Below are 15192 nucleotides of genomic sequence, written 5' to 3'. Positions count from 1 at the left end.
TATGTAAATTTAAATTTTGTGCATATTTCATCTGTTATCAAAAGGCAAGAATGTTTAATGTAGACCAAAAACATCTTTACCCAGGAGTATCACTCATATAAAACAAGCATTAAGGCTTTTCTTTAAGGCAGAATGTATTTTTTTCCTCTTGAGATAAAAGTGTTGCCTTATGAGTAATTGGATATGTGGGCTTGAAAAATTGAAGTTGCACTTTGATGTTATGAATGAAAATGATGCCTGAGCAAAGGGAGCAAAATATTTTGTTACCTTATGATTCAATTTAGACAATTTTGGTACCACAGCAAAGGGAATCATTAGGAAGTGTGGTATTTGAAACTACCTGATATGAGTTCTGTTGCCAGGGAAATGTTTAACTCAAGACACAGAAAGTATCCAATGTCCATGTTCATGCAACATGAAGGATCTATATCCTGTTCTGTGTGACTTTTTCCACATAGAGGCTTTACAACTTTCTTCCCTACTAGAATAAGGCTGATCCCACAGAAAAGAAACAGATTAAAAGTGTTTGTGGTACATATCCAGGGAGGTCCATCACCTTTCCTAGGGCAAAAACATGCCAAGAAGTATTTGGGGTCAGTATGTATCAAATATGTTCAAATATAATCACAACACAATTTTAGAGGGAAGCATTTTGCAAATACTAAGGCTGAGCCTTCTATGCTATTTCTCTGATTACTGGAAGCATCAGGTGGCCTTAAGAGGGAGGAGGGGGAGCATAAGACAAGGAGGAATGTATGTCTTATATTGTAGCATACTTCATGAATTCCAAAATGTACCTCTTTTAATATCTCTGAAATCAGAGTGCCTTACAGGCAATGGTATCTTAATTTTTAATAGGTGCATTGGTTTTATTTCTTAGCAAGACATAAAATACTGGTGATTTACAATAGACAGTGTCTTAGATTGGTTGAAATATCATTATGGTCCTGAAATAAGATCAAAACAATGTAAACAAGACTCACTGAGGATGATATATATTGAACCAATAACTTTCCATTACTACAGTTTGGGTGAAAGAGGGGAAAAGTTGATATAGGGGTTATTTGGAAAAAAGTTAACTGGCTAAAAGTTTAATTAGATCACCACCATCCTTACCCATTTATTAAGCATCTACAGAGGGCATCTTCCTAATAGGAAGTTCAAGTTAGCATATTGTTTCTGAAATATAAGATTAGTAAGCTAACCCATTTAATCAAGTGTGTATACTCTACGGTAGGTTGTGGTTTTCAGTAACGGAACATATAAAAATCATCCAGGATAATGCATTTAGTAAAGCACATGGTCAGGAAATGCCACCTTTTCTTGCTCAAAGATTGATTTTAGCAATGCATGTGGCCTCTCCATGGTCCATGGGTGGCCTATGGTAGTAAAAAAGAGCTCACTGCTAGGAGTGGCTACAGCTACTCTCTGCTTGGAAAAGTGACGACTGCTCTGAGTCACATCTTTCCCATTTGTTTAATATGAATATTAGGCTTCATTGATAGTGAAAGAAAGTGAAGTCGTTCAGTTGTGTCCAACTCTTTGCACCCGGTGGACTGTAGCCTACCAGGCTCCTCCGTCCATGGGATTTTCCAGGCAAGAATACTGGAGTGGGTTACCATTTCCTTCCTCAGGAGATCTTCCCAACCCAGGGATTGAACCTGGGTCTCTCGCATTGTAGGCAGATGCTTTACTGTCTGAGCCACTTTTCAAACCTCTTGTCCATGGAACCCTTCTTTTAAGAAAAGCATGGTGAGACTATCTAAAATGCAGACTCAGTGGAGATGGACCTGCTCTGGCCAAGGTGATGGGGCGCCCAGATCCCACCTCCTTCCCCCAAGCCCTGGGCCATGAGCAGTTCCAAGGAACTTGGGGCCCAATCTGACAACCATTGAAAGAGATCATCCCTCAGTGGATGAGTGTTGATGTACATTTAAAGTATTCACTCTGCCCATGGTTAAGATGTCTGTAATTTACTTTTAACCACTTTAGCATAGACAGTGTGATATTTTATATACACAGATTGGTTTAAACTGCAGTTGTAGGGAACTCCATTGCTCTAACTGGGAGTTCATCTTCCTGGGGTGGTTAGGTGATAAAATATCACTAAGACCGCATTCTCCAGACTGCTGCTTCAAGTGTTTTCTGTTAGCCTCATCTCCGCCAATGCCTGAGACTTTAATGTTTGCAGAAAAAATAGGTGAGATAATGAAATGAATGTTAGAAATGGCTTCTCTTGATGAAGGTGGAGGAGGTTAAGATATGTAGAGTGGTTAAAATATTTGCGAGAACTTTCCCACACTGCTGAACAGAGTGTAAGAATCTGATGCCTATAGCTTGCATCTTTAGATTCAGAGCTCAGAAGAGTGATCCCCAGATGGGCCAGTCTCCAGCCATTGATAATGAGGAATTCCAGCTTACAGCTGCCAGCCTGGGGCAACAGAATCCCCACAGGAATCTTTTATGCAAACTGGCAGTCACCCAGAGCACTGAAAGGGACAAGAGGTGAGGCTTCACCCAGCTCACAGACAGACTCTGCAGATGGTTTCTGCTTGTTTGCTAGCAAATGTGTGTTAACAAAGTGGCAGAGTTGGGTCGGGACTAACTTTCACCTTAACCTGGTGGTGATATTGTGGAACAGTGACTGCCTCTCCCCCCACCCCCACCAACTGCCATGTTCACCCCAAACCGGAAGATTCAGCCTAGGTTGTTGCCACACTTTCATCCTTACCACAAACTTCTGAGGTTCAGGCTGTCATCTTCATTTTATTCACAAAGAAACTGAGCCTCACAGAGGTTAGGTGACATACTCAGTGGCATTCAAACACTTCAAGGAAAAGCCAAGATTCCAGACCCACATTCCCTGACCTTAGGGACAGACTTTTTCACTCTATCAAACTCCTCTCCAAAGAGCTCTTTTCACTTGACCAAAGTTAACTCTAACCACTCTCACTTTCTCTAAACCGGCTCTAAAATTGCAAACTCACACCTTGAGAATGACCTTGGAAAAGGGGCACACAAATGGATAATTCTAGAATAGGTGTCAAAAGAACACTGAAAAATGAGCCATTAATTAACTGGCTTGATGCTTTTTCAGCTTTAAGGCGTCACTCAAAAAACCAGGAACCTAAATGGGTTTTTTGACAGGAAATATTGACAGAGATCCACAGCAGCCTATGAACATGACAAGTATCCAGTTGTTAACATACACACAAAGGGAATGTCGGCAGAGTGCTTTGTAAATGATTAGAGATGATTCATTAATATAATTGTAGGGCGGTGATATCTGAGTGACAAATTATAGACTAAATTAGAGCCATAGGAAAATTCCTTATAATTTTAATTTCATAGAAATGTATAGACCTCTAGCTCTCTGTTTTTATTCCATCGGTGGGAGAATTATGTCATGTTCTCGTTTCTTTCAGTGTCCTGCTCTGTTTGAACACAAACAAAATACCTTCTCAATGACTTGATTTTTCCATCTGCAAATTGAGCATCGTATTTACTACTCAAAATGAGTTTGGAATATGAGCTACATTTTTATGAAAGAGTAAATAAACACAGAAATCAATGACCTTGGGTTGATATATATAAGGTTGGACTTCCTTCTTTATATAGATTCTGCATAAGTGTAAAGGAAGTGGGCTTTTATTTTTCTTTTGTAACACATTCTCTAGCATTTTTTCCGTCCTTGAGATGCATTCATCTTAGATATTTTTAAATATGCCTCTGACGCAGCAGACCCAGTGCATCATTTTCCCAAGCTATACATAATTTGTTACATCCTCAAAGTTGGGAATGGAAAAAATCTACTAGATCATCTTTTGCCAGAACAGGATACAGTTCCCTGATAATAGACCTATCTGATGTGAAATGAATACTACACTTGATCTCACCAGGTAAAGAAAAGCAGAAAGAATTCCCTGTAAGTTAATTCCACCAGTCCCTTAATTATTTGTATTGTTCTCCTGCTTGGCTCTGGGCTTTGAGCCCGAGAATTCTGGAAACAATATTCCCTCCAAAGCCACTCCTGTGTGACTTACAATGCAATGACATCTTTACCCAATGGGTTGGGTTCTGATCGCTGCCAGCCACTGAGTACTGACAATCCCACTCCACTTTGCTTTCCAGAGCCATTGTCCTCTGATCTCCCCCTCCTTTTGGTCCCCACTCCATTGCTCTTTTTAGTGTTCAGGCTTTTGGAGTTTCCTCCCATTGCATATTTGTTTCAGATGACTCCCTATGGGTTCTATCTTTCATTTTTAGAAGTTTCCAGCAGCTCCTGCCAGAATCTCTAGCATCCCCCATGCCTTTCTCCCATCCCGCGTGTAGAAGAACCCCTACAGGGTTGCATTTTGCAGTATTTCTTCCTGCGCTTTCCTATTCTTACATCTTAGTCTTTCTCTGAACGGAGCAGGGTATGGCGTTTTGGGATTTCTAGCATCTTCACAGAAGATTTTCAGAAAGATATGTGTTTTTCCTATATCTAACTAAAAACTAAGATTTCTTATTTAATATATTAGCCCAGATTAGGAAGACAGACAAACACACACACACACACACACACACACACACCCAACTAAAATATATTCAACCTGTTTTAAAATAAAATTCTATATCACTGGAACACATAACTTCTTTGTCTGTAGGGATTCTTGAAATGTGAAATGGATTCAGAATACACAAAACTTTCCCACTCAACACCATTTTGAGAAACTCCCACTCAGCCCCAGTTCTTCACCCATGATGTTTCATATTGAAAGGTTTTTTTCCCCCCCTCTGTTCTCAACACTTTTTGTTCTCTTCAATAATTTCCTGAGTGACTCAACCGTAGTCTTGTCATCCAGGGAAAAGCAGATTTCAAGAATGTACTGTACAGCTATTAAGATAATGTGTACAATTGGTTGGAGGTAGGTTGTTTCTGATGTACTTGTGAATGTCAACCTCAAAAAATGACATCTTTTAGTCAGTATATGGCTGCTTGCCTCATGTCACCAATATGGAACCCTGGGCAGAGCAGCAAAGATCACCAGCTGGAAGTAGCTCTAGAGTCAAATTGCTCCATTTCAAGTTCTGGCTGCACTCCAAAGAAACCAGCATTGGAAATCATAAACAATGAATTACAGTGGTTTACTTAAGAAAGAAACAGTAGATCCAAGGTCAAAAGAAAAATGTGGTAAAAGAAAATTCATTTTTTCTCTTTTACAAATTTAAATAAAATAGTAAAGAAAGATATGTATCATCATTATTATTTTTAGCCTTCATAAATGTATTTGATTAACTGACAAACCATGGATGATGATAGTCTCTTCCTTTGTACCAAGGACTGTCATATACCTGAAATCTTTTAAACTGAAAATTGTAAATGGAATTAGAGTCCCTAACACCTGTCTGTAATTATTTTTGTCGGGCTGTTTTCTTCTTCCATGGAGCCCTTATGCCCTGGGCAATGGAGAGTGGAAGAACAATGGTAACAGATGGGGAAAGAAAAGAAGTACTAAAACTAGGGGCATCAAGATATTCTGTTCTACACATGGATTGGGTGACAATGGAAACTTCCCATGGTAAGAGGCCACACACTAACTAATGATGCAAGGCTCATATAATCATTCCTCTAAAATGTATGATAAAGAAGTTAGGTCTAGTTTCACAAGCAGCTTGATTAAATCAATTAAGCAGAGCGGTGGGATTCAGTGGCCATGGTCATTTGTATTTCCAGACCACGTTTGTCACTGAGTCACTGTACTTTGTACTTTTCACTCCTAGCCAACTTACATGTAAGGTGACTTTAATCAGTGTAAACTGCTAGCTGCTTCTGCTGAAATGCTGACAGCCGTTCTGCATGTCAGTTGAGGGCTTTAAAAGGGAGTATTCAGCATCTATAAAATGCTAATTCTCTCTCAAGTAGCCTTGGTCAGTATGATTACCCTTCAGATGGTCTGCTCCCACTCCTCCACCCTTATTCCGTGTACCGAGGTGGAGATGGTAAGCAGTGAGACTGGACAGTTTTGCAAAGTGGTTCCTGACACGGGCTTTGGGATCAAGCAAGTGGGGTTCAGCTCCTGACTCTTCTACTCACGTGCTGTGTGATCCTGAGTGAGTTCTTTTGCTTCTCCAAACCTTTCATTATAATCCATGGAAATCCCATTGCATTGTGCCAAGTCCATAGTAAACCCGGAAGAAACTGTGACTATTATTATCATCCTAATAATAAACCTTAGAAATTAGTCTCAAGAAGTTCATAGATCATATGGTAGTTCTATTTTTAGTTTTTTGAGGAACCTCCGTACTGTCCTTGTAATAATTGAAATATCTGTAATGTTATCCTTTATGGTATCTGTAACAGTCAAGATCAAATTGTGAAAGGTAATAGTTATTGCTATTTTAAGCTAATAGGTTTTTCAGTGTTTTTATGTAGTAATGATTAACCTGTAAGTGTGACTTGCAAACTAATTTAAGGCAGACTGGCATACAACAAAGGGATATAAGTAAATTTGACCAAAGTAAAAAGTTTGTAGACTGTTAGAGGCTGGACAGAGGCTTACAGGTCATTTAATGCAGCATCATTCCCACCCAGCCCCCATGCCCTTTGCAGCTCATAAGGATCATGGGGGCATGAAGTCACAGAGCACAGCTATGACTAGGACACAGGACTCTTTTCCGTTCAACCATGAAACTCTCAGATCTCGTGGGAAAGGACAATAATACTCCACTCACTTTGATCATCAGTGGAGAAAAAGGGCCATTGATGACCCGGAGAACATTGACTCTCAGTGGGCTGGGGCCCCGGGGAGGCCCCATGATACCTTCCAAGGGGGGTGTGTTCAGGAGGCAGGGGAAGGACAGGCAGGTGCTGCCAGTGGTCATTGTCACTTGGTCTCATTAGACTCAGTGAACAGATCGCTGATGGGGTTAGATTTCCCGGCAGCTCTAGCTTGCCCCACCACCTGTCACGTCAGATTCTTTCATCTGAAGGTATCAGATCCACCGTGCCTAGTGTGCTGAGGTTACCTTGGTTGCAACTCCACTCCCATCAACAGTGGGGTTTAAGAAGCAGACTACAGAGTACAGAACCAGGGTCAGCAAACGACAGCCCATGGGCCAAATCCATCCTGCCACCTGTTTTTGTAAATAAATTTTCACTGACACACAGCCACCCCCATTCACTTGTATGTTGCCTATGGCTGCCTTTGTGCTGTCCCAGTAGAGTTGAGTAGTGCTACAGAGACCCAGTGGTCTGTAAATCTTGAAGTATTCACTATTTGGTCCTTTACTGAAGAGGTGGGCCGACATCTAGTCCAGAACCTTATCAGCTGCTTGGAAGACTAAGGCCCTCTCCAGGCTATGGAAGGATTAACTGATTTCTTCAGGATATTTTTATGCCCCTGGCATAAGTGAGATTTCATTAATACAATTGAAAAGAAATGTAGACTTAGATAGAATCTTCTTATAATTCAAAGGCAGTCTCTTCTTCAATGTGAATGTGAAAAACGACTATCCTTGTCCTCTAAGGGTGGGTCTCATTCTGGCCTCCCTCTTGCTCTGGGGCAGGGAGGAGATGGAAGCAGCTGAAGAGAAAGCAAGGGCATTCCATGCATTACTTGGATAATTAGAAGAGCCGTCTTTTAAGGACTTTGTGTGCTGTAAACCAGGCACTTGCCGTACATTATTTTGTGTATTCATTATAACAATCCTGTTCAGTAGTATGATTGTTCTTATTTTACAGAAGGATAAACAACTAAGGACACAGAGTGAGTGAATGGCCAGAGATCTGTAAACTTTTGGTTTCATGTTGTCTAAAGCACATAGGTACAGTAATTCAATTACCTATGCCTGACTGCTAGAAGTATGGTTGACGGTGGCTTCAATTTGCTCAATCCAGACAAAATAGAGATCTAGCCATTACTTCTAGAAGTTTGCACTGAAAAATACTATCCTACAAGATACTCATTTCAAAGGTCCAGTACGTTTAAAAAGTATTGCATATGTCACCGCCTTCTTGGAAATTACGAAGTCATTAGCAAGTTATGGATTCTGAGAAATCCTACAGTAAGGATCCTATTCAACTTTGCTTAATGCAGTGTTTCCAAACACTTTTTCATGGAACTCTTTAATTAACAACATCCCATAAAACAACTCTTCTAAAAGACATACATTGGGAACCACATGATTACAATGATGATGAATGATAATAATGTCTAATATTTATTGAGCAGTTACAGTAAGCCATGGATTGACCTAGGCATTTACACATATGGATTCATTTAACCCTCGCAACAACCCTATGAGCTCACATGTGATGAATTCCCCACTTGACAGATGAGGAAACTGAGGCACAAAAAAAGAATGAAATAAGTTGCCCAGTCACATAGTCCTAGAGACCATGAGCCCCTCAAACTCCAGGATCAGGTTTCAATTCATCTTTGCATAGCTGACACTTAGTATGGTGACTGGAACAAAGCATGAGCCCAGAATATGACAGCTGAACTGGATTAGAAATAAGATCCTAGTAAAAAGAAGTGGCTAGAGTGTGTTGAATAGAATATTTAAGATCTTTAGTATTTATACAACGAGGGCACTCCCTCATCAGTTGAGGTTTCTATTTGTTCTGCACAAGACCATACCCTAGATAATGTTCCTACAATAAAGCATTTTGTACTGTGTAACCATTTTCATATTTTATTTAATAGACACTACTTTAGGTTAATGTGAGATGATAGGAGAATATCAGGTAGTGCAGATCCTATTTAACCACAAGAAATAAAATTTCATTTGAAGCGGAATTAAATTAGGCTTTCTGTCTGCCATAAAATACATTGAAAGAGGTGTTACCACATCCATAAGGAAGTACTGTATTGCCTTTGTTGGCAGAGTAGATGGATTTTTTAAAATTTTATTTTTATTTTTTTTAACACAAAAAACATTTTGTATTGAAGTATAGCTGATTAACAGTGTTGTGATAGCTTCAGGTAAACAGCAAAGGGACTCAGCCATACTTATACATGTATCCTAGATGGGTTTTTTAAAAAATGCAGTATAACAACAGCTATTATGAACAGTCAATGGGAGTTTTTTAAAAATATTACAGACCTAAAAATATATCAAGGTCAAAATTAATAGACAGAATACTGATGAGTTTTCATTGTAGATTTGAGGGAGGCCAGGAAGCACTAAGGAAGAAAAATCAACACATTTTCAGCTGTAAAAGGAAGAGAAGAAAAGGCAGACTGAGAGACTATGTTTTTATGTTCTACAAAATAAAAAGGAAATTTTATGTTTAGCACTTCAAGAGCTTAGAATGCAGTGATTAATCTTATTATTTTTTTGTCAATTTAACATAGAGCATAGAGCATTCCTGAATGATTATTATAATAACAGATTGACCCTTAATGAGGGCTTACTGTACTGTTTTAAGCATCTTCTGTGTGCAGCCTAGGAGGTGAGTGCTGTTCCTTTTTTACAGATGTGGAAACAGTATGAAATGGATTAAGGATTCAAGCTCCAGTAATCTCTGGCTTCACAGCCTGTACCACTAAGAGCTATACACACTGGGTAACACAGACGGTTCAAAGGCTCAAGGATGCCTATAGGCCTGGGAGGCAAAATGAAGTCCACTACCAGTGTCAGGTACATCAGAGACTCATTAGGTGTACACCAGAGGGCAAACATGGCAATGCAAAGTTGATTCCTGGCTGATAGGCCCTTCCTGGGTGGTTTGTCCTATGACAGATTTTCTTAGGCTATTATACATCTTGCCACTTAAGGACCCCCTCCACTTAAGGCTATGCATTATCATGATAGGTAAAGATACATCCCTCCACCCACTTCCACCACCTGTATGTATTAGGATCCTTCACCTCACAACCTGACCACATACATGTCCCTTCAACATACAGTCAGTTGCTTATGAATAGGTGTATGTGTGATGGTGCATCAGACCCCAAGTATTCAGGAGCTGCCATATGCTCTTCAGTATTCATGAAAGTCCAGGAAAAGAAAGTTTAAAAGTTCCATTAGAGAAAGTACAGATAGCTCCAATTTGATGGAAAGAAAAGATGGAATTTTATAATAAAGCATTGTGCCCAGCATCTCAGGGTGGGAGCCATTTGAGAGTTAAACACTGAGCTCTTAAGAGAAATAACAAATTTAGTATTGAGTCAAAACAAATACTAAAAGCTTTCTCTGTAATTGTGTTTGTGCTCCAAAATGCCTGCTTCCCCTTCCCCTTATTGTAGGTAACACTTAAGTCTGTTGAAACAACCGAAGAATTTGTTTGCTGGGAGGGCATGAGGAGACATAATAGAATACAGACTTTAAAAGATAAACACCCAAGCCTTGGGAAGAACACTTGACAAGAAAAGGACGTTTTTCAAGAACCATGTATTCTAAACAGATGAGTCAACAAACTCAATTGGATCTAAAAATGAAAATGGAATTTTAAAATTTCTATCAATGAGCATATCAAAAACTTACACATCAAAAAACATCAAAAACATATGAACTACATTTTTGTAGAAGGCCATTTAATTCTCATTCATCAACTTTGAGTCTCTTACAATTATGCATATTTACACAGAAACAGCTTCTCCCTTCTCAGCTGTATATTACCAGCCTTTTTTCTTCCTGAATTATACCTTATATAAGTCTTTCTTCTCTCTTTGAAGTTGGATGAACTGTGATCATCAGGTGGATGAACGATCACAGAAAGTCTGATTTATTAAGCAAACAGGCTGGAAGTTGCTGATGCGAACACATAAATGTGTCTACTCACCTGGATGGCTCTGACATTGGAAACTGGCTGTTTCGACATATTGACGCGGTCTTATCCCTAAAAAAACAAGTAAGAAACTGTTAGAGGTGGTGGCATTCAGATTCTCAGGAGTGATAAATTTGAATTTAACTCATGATTCAACTGGGCGATCACCCCTTTCACTGGCCATATATTCTTTCAGTCTCAGTTTCTGGTTACTTAGAGACTCTCCTTCCTCAGGCCTCAGGGAGAGGGAACACTAGAGCACTGGATAAATCATTCAGGAGGAGAAATGCTGAGATGCCTCGCCCCTGATGCTCCTGATAGGCAATCAGAAACTTGAAAGGCGCTATCATCTCCTTCCCTGCCCTCCTGCCCTCCTGCCCTCCTGCCCAGAACGGCAAAGCAAAGAGGTTGTGGGAATAAAACACCTTTGGGGCCTCGGAAGCTTTCTGCTTGAAACTGAACTTTTGATCTGAACGGAGTTGTTGCCAGGGCTGTGCAGTCAGCCCATGGGGAGCGCCTCCCCTCCGTCAAACACCCGAGGAGGAACGGCCCATACTTTGTTCCTATTACTGCGATGCTGTCTGCTCGCTGGGCACATGTCTGTTCCACCCAGAGACCTGGGGGCCGCATCTCCCTGCTCGGTGCGTCCAGAGCCTGGACTCTGTAAACCCAGCAGCTCGCAAGCAAGCTTCACCTCTGTCTTCTTTGCTTTTAATGAAACACTCTCCGGAAGCACTTAGGACTTACATGACGGCGTCAGATCCCCGAGGTATAGCAGTGCTTCCTTCTGAAAGGACCTTTGCTTTCTTTCCGTTGAAGACCTGACTTTGAGCCCAGTGACTAGTGGTCGTGGGCTACTGGGGCTCAGGGAGCAGGGAACAGCCCAGCTCTCTACATGTATTGTTTTAGCTTGGTCTATTAAATATGACACGGTGAAGTGGTAGTTTGAAATTCAGTGAATTAAAAACATGCTGCTTTTTAAACCCAAAACTGTAAAGTGGGTTAATTAGCGTTTCCTCAGTTGACTGGTGTAAATGTGTGGGTTACTGGTGAGTAATTGAACACAACAGTGTCTGCATTTGCCACAAGTCCAATGTCACCTGGACTATGTCAGTCACCATCTTGAGGCCCATTTCCTCTTCTTTAAATTTTACCTGCTTCACAGGTTGTGGTAAGAATCAAAATGACATAAGGGCCCTGACAATGCCTTGTGAAGTATATAAAGCATGATGCAAGTATTTATTGTTTTATTGCCATTGATTTTAGCTGGAGACCTTTAGTTCTTTACTGCTACACAGTTTTAATACAGAGTAAGAATTGCGATAGTGATGCCCCACAACACTTTAGAAATAAAAGATCTGAGAACTCTGAAAAAATCTTCAAAGTGTTAGGCTCTATTATATGAAGTTAAATCATTACATAATTTTTTAAACTCTCGTAAATAGTACATCTAACTATATGGTCTTTGGAATCACATACCTAAAAACGATGTTTTGTGTTTTTTTTTAAGTTCTACCTGAATGTTTTGGTAATATACAGATATAGCCACCATGCATAAGGGTCTAGGTAGAATTATTTTCAACATAGTTAAAAAAATTAAAGAGCTATCACAAATTGAACAATCAGGAATGCATTTTGCTCTGTGATAGGTTTCAGATAGATTGCTGTCTTTTCTGCAGTGTAAAAAAGTCAATGAAGGATTTTTAATTTTTGGATCTAGGACACAAAGCTCAATTTCAAAAAGAAAAGCTTTGTAGTTTAATATTTAATGTTTCTATTCCTCAAAAGCTATTAGAAGTCACGCAAAGCAATAATTCTCACAGGACTTTAAATAGCTCATCCTATAGCATTCTCTATAGGTGTACAATTAAAGTTTAACTATTAAGACTTGAGAACTTTTAAAAATGTATGTCAATTTGAAATGTGGGGATTAGGAACTTCTTTATGTTATTACAATAGCAAGTTGAAATGTGGAAAAAATAAGGCACTGAATGATTGCATTTGTACTGCATGGATTTTTTTTAAATTAGACTGATTCTGTTTTTTGCTAAACTGGATTCGTTGTATGTTGTGGACCCCTCAGCCTTATTCCTCGGGCCTTGTCTCCAATATAGCTTTGGTATAACCTTATTTGCATACAGATTCCTTCTCAACATATATGTCAGTCTGGGAGAGAGATATCTCTAGAAAGTTGGTCAGATCCCAGCTCTCATTCCTTGCAAACAGGCTAGAAAATGTTCGTGTAAATCAGTTCTGCAGCCCATCCTGCTGTCCTCATTATTCTCAGAGAAATCAGGGCAAAGCACACTGATGAATAAAAATAGACAGTGTTCCCTGGCTCTTTCATGGCCCTGCATTCACCTGCATTAGGGATGCAGGGTGTAGAATGCACCTTCCTTCTGTTTCTGCATGCTTCATCCTGGGCCCCCAAAAAGAAAGCTATGCCTTAGATGTACAGCTCCACTCACACCGGGACCACAGCTTTGCATCCAAGGAGATACTCTTTAGAGTACCTCTATTACTGCGTTTCCTAGTTCTGGCTTCAGTTGGAGAACACAGACAGTTTGACCAAGAGTGTATGGACTTTTACAAAGCCTATATTATCATGGAAATGCTTGCCAGCTTAGCACGGATGAATTTTCCTGGCACTTGTGCAAGTCTGTGGGGATCTTTAATGGTCTATACGCTGAGTCATGAACAGTATTCCTCTGCTGGTATTTGATTGGACAGCATCTAATATCTGACTTCTAAATAAGACTCTTCCACGTTCTAAACATTTGTCAACATTAATAGCACTAATTTAAGAAGAAGGGAGTCAGAGGAAAATAAATCAATATATGGAGAGAGGGGGCTTTGTTTGTTCTTTTTAAAGGTCAATTAAGTGGCTACAGCTCAGTCTCACAGGGAATTATCTTCTGTCCTGCAGCTAAAAATAATTCCCAAGAAGGGTGCAGAAAGATGTTCAGCTGTCCAAACTAACTCTTTATTCAACTCTGCATGAGATGTGCCGAGAGGGAAGAGGCAGTCCGCGTGCCATGTTTTCAGCCTCTGGTGCCCACACAGAGAGACAAGTTTGCTGCCCTCTCCTCTGCTGGGTCTGGGGAACGCTGTGATCAAAGGGGGGCTTTCGAAAAGACGGGTCTGGAGTATTAACAGTTCTATAAGTTGCTACAACTTTATCACTGAGGTCAAGCCTGGCACTTAGGGAGAAGAGAAAAGCATTTTAAACTTGTAATGTGTTAACAGCTCTGGCAATGATTTGTGTTCAGGTAAACCGAAGTTTTTCTCTGCCCTCAGTTCTCCTGATTATTTCTAGGCTTACAGCTTGAGTCAGGTCTGCAGCTGATCGACTGCAACCCTGGCCATAAGAATCAAAATGACATAATGACATAATGAATGACAAAATGACATAATTCAGGGTCAGAGTCATCTTAGCTGGACCGTGGAAATTTTCTTCAAGTCACTATCAATGAAAACTACTTTAGTTCAATATTCTTTCAACCTCCCCACCCTCCAAACAATTTAGAAAACAGAAGCAGCAACATCACCAATGGAGAGTGAATTTACAAGGAAACTACACCCTCTAGTTACAAACCTACAAAGTTAGAAGTAGCCACTTCAAGTTAGGTAGCCAGGGAATTTCTTTCAGAAAAGCCGGTTGCCCAAGGTGAGTCCTCCTGCTTACCTGCTTTATGTACTTGTTTCCTGCCTGAGGAAAGTCCCAGGCAGCCAGGTACAAGGATACAAGTCTCCTCAGAGAGTGGAAGGGACGCCGGGTGTCCTCTGAGCTGTGATCTCGGTTCCGATGCTTTTCATGTGGCTGAAATAGCTCAAGCGATCTGTGCTTCACCCGGTACTGAGAGCTGCTCCCGGCTCGGGGCTGGAGGGGAACTCAGTTTAAGGATAAGTGTTAAAGAGAATTCCTGTCATAGTTCACAGTTGTTCTTCCTAAATATAGAGTTTGATACAAGCCATACACTGCCTCCAAAAGGCTTGACCGTGCTGAAAGCAGGGCTCAAATGTCAGCCGGAAGGTGGCTCTGGAATCTTACTGCCCTCCTCATCTTCCAGAAGATGCTGGCTGCGTTTTCTCACAAATTCTGAGGGGGCACAGGCAAGTTTGAAAAGTAGGAAAAGTTTCTATCTTTAGCTTTATTACCCAGAGGCCAGAAGACCGGGAGTATTGAATAAAAAATTGGAAAGAGGCAGCACAAGCACCAAGCAGTGTTTGAGTCCTCGCTTGGTCACCAAGGAGCTGAGAAAGTTGCTTCAGAATCAGCACTCAGTCTGATTACAATGAACTATAAGACACCGTCCTTTTTGTAGGTCAAAAATGGTCACAGATTGACCAACTTGTGTGCTTCCAAGGCCCAGAGTCTCTCTCTGCTCAACTGCCTCTACTCATGGCAATGACTATAGCCCTACAGCATGTGAGGC

The 15192-nt window shown here is 40.4% G+C and overlaps 1 protein-coding gene across 3 annotated transcripts in view; it reads right to left on the bottom strand.

Moving 5' to 3' along the window:
• The window catches only part of SMPX (small muscle protein X-linked), a 50274-nt gene extending 35614 nt beyond the window's left edge, over window positions 1–14660 (bottom strand). For all 3 annotated transcript variants that reach the window (XM_043896797.1, XM_043896795.1, XM_043896796.1), the window contains exons 1-2: window positions 14442–14660; window positions 10772–10828 (exon numbers count right to left, since the gene is read on the bottom strand). In XM_043896797.1, coding sequence (XP_043752732.1) covers window positions 10772–10810 — 39 coding nt within the window. In that variant the 5' untranslated portion in view covers window positions 10811–10828; window positions 14442–14660. The remainder of the gene's footprint in view (window positions 1–10771; window positions 10829–14441) is intronic.
• Between the last annotated feature and the right edge of the window lie 532 nt (window positions 14661–15192).

Source organism: Cervus elaphus, chromosome X (genome assembly GCF_910594005.1).
Source record: "Cervus elaphus chromosome X, mCerEla1.1, whole genome shotgun sequence".
In the NCBI taxonomy this organism is placed as follows: domain Eukaryota; kingdom Metazoa; phylum Chordata; class Mammalia; order Artiodactyla; family Cervidae; genus Cervus; species Cervus elaphus.
Note: the sequence above shows the minus strand (reverse complement) of the source record. Positions and strands in the feature narration are given on the sequence as shown.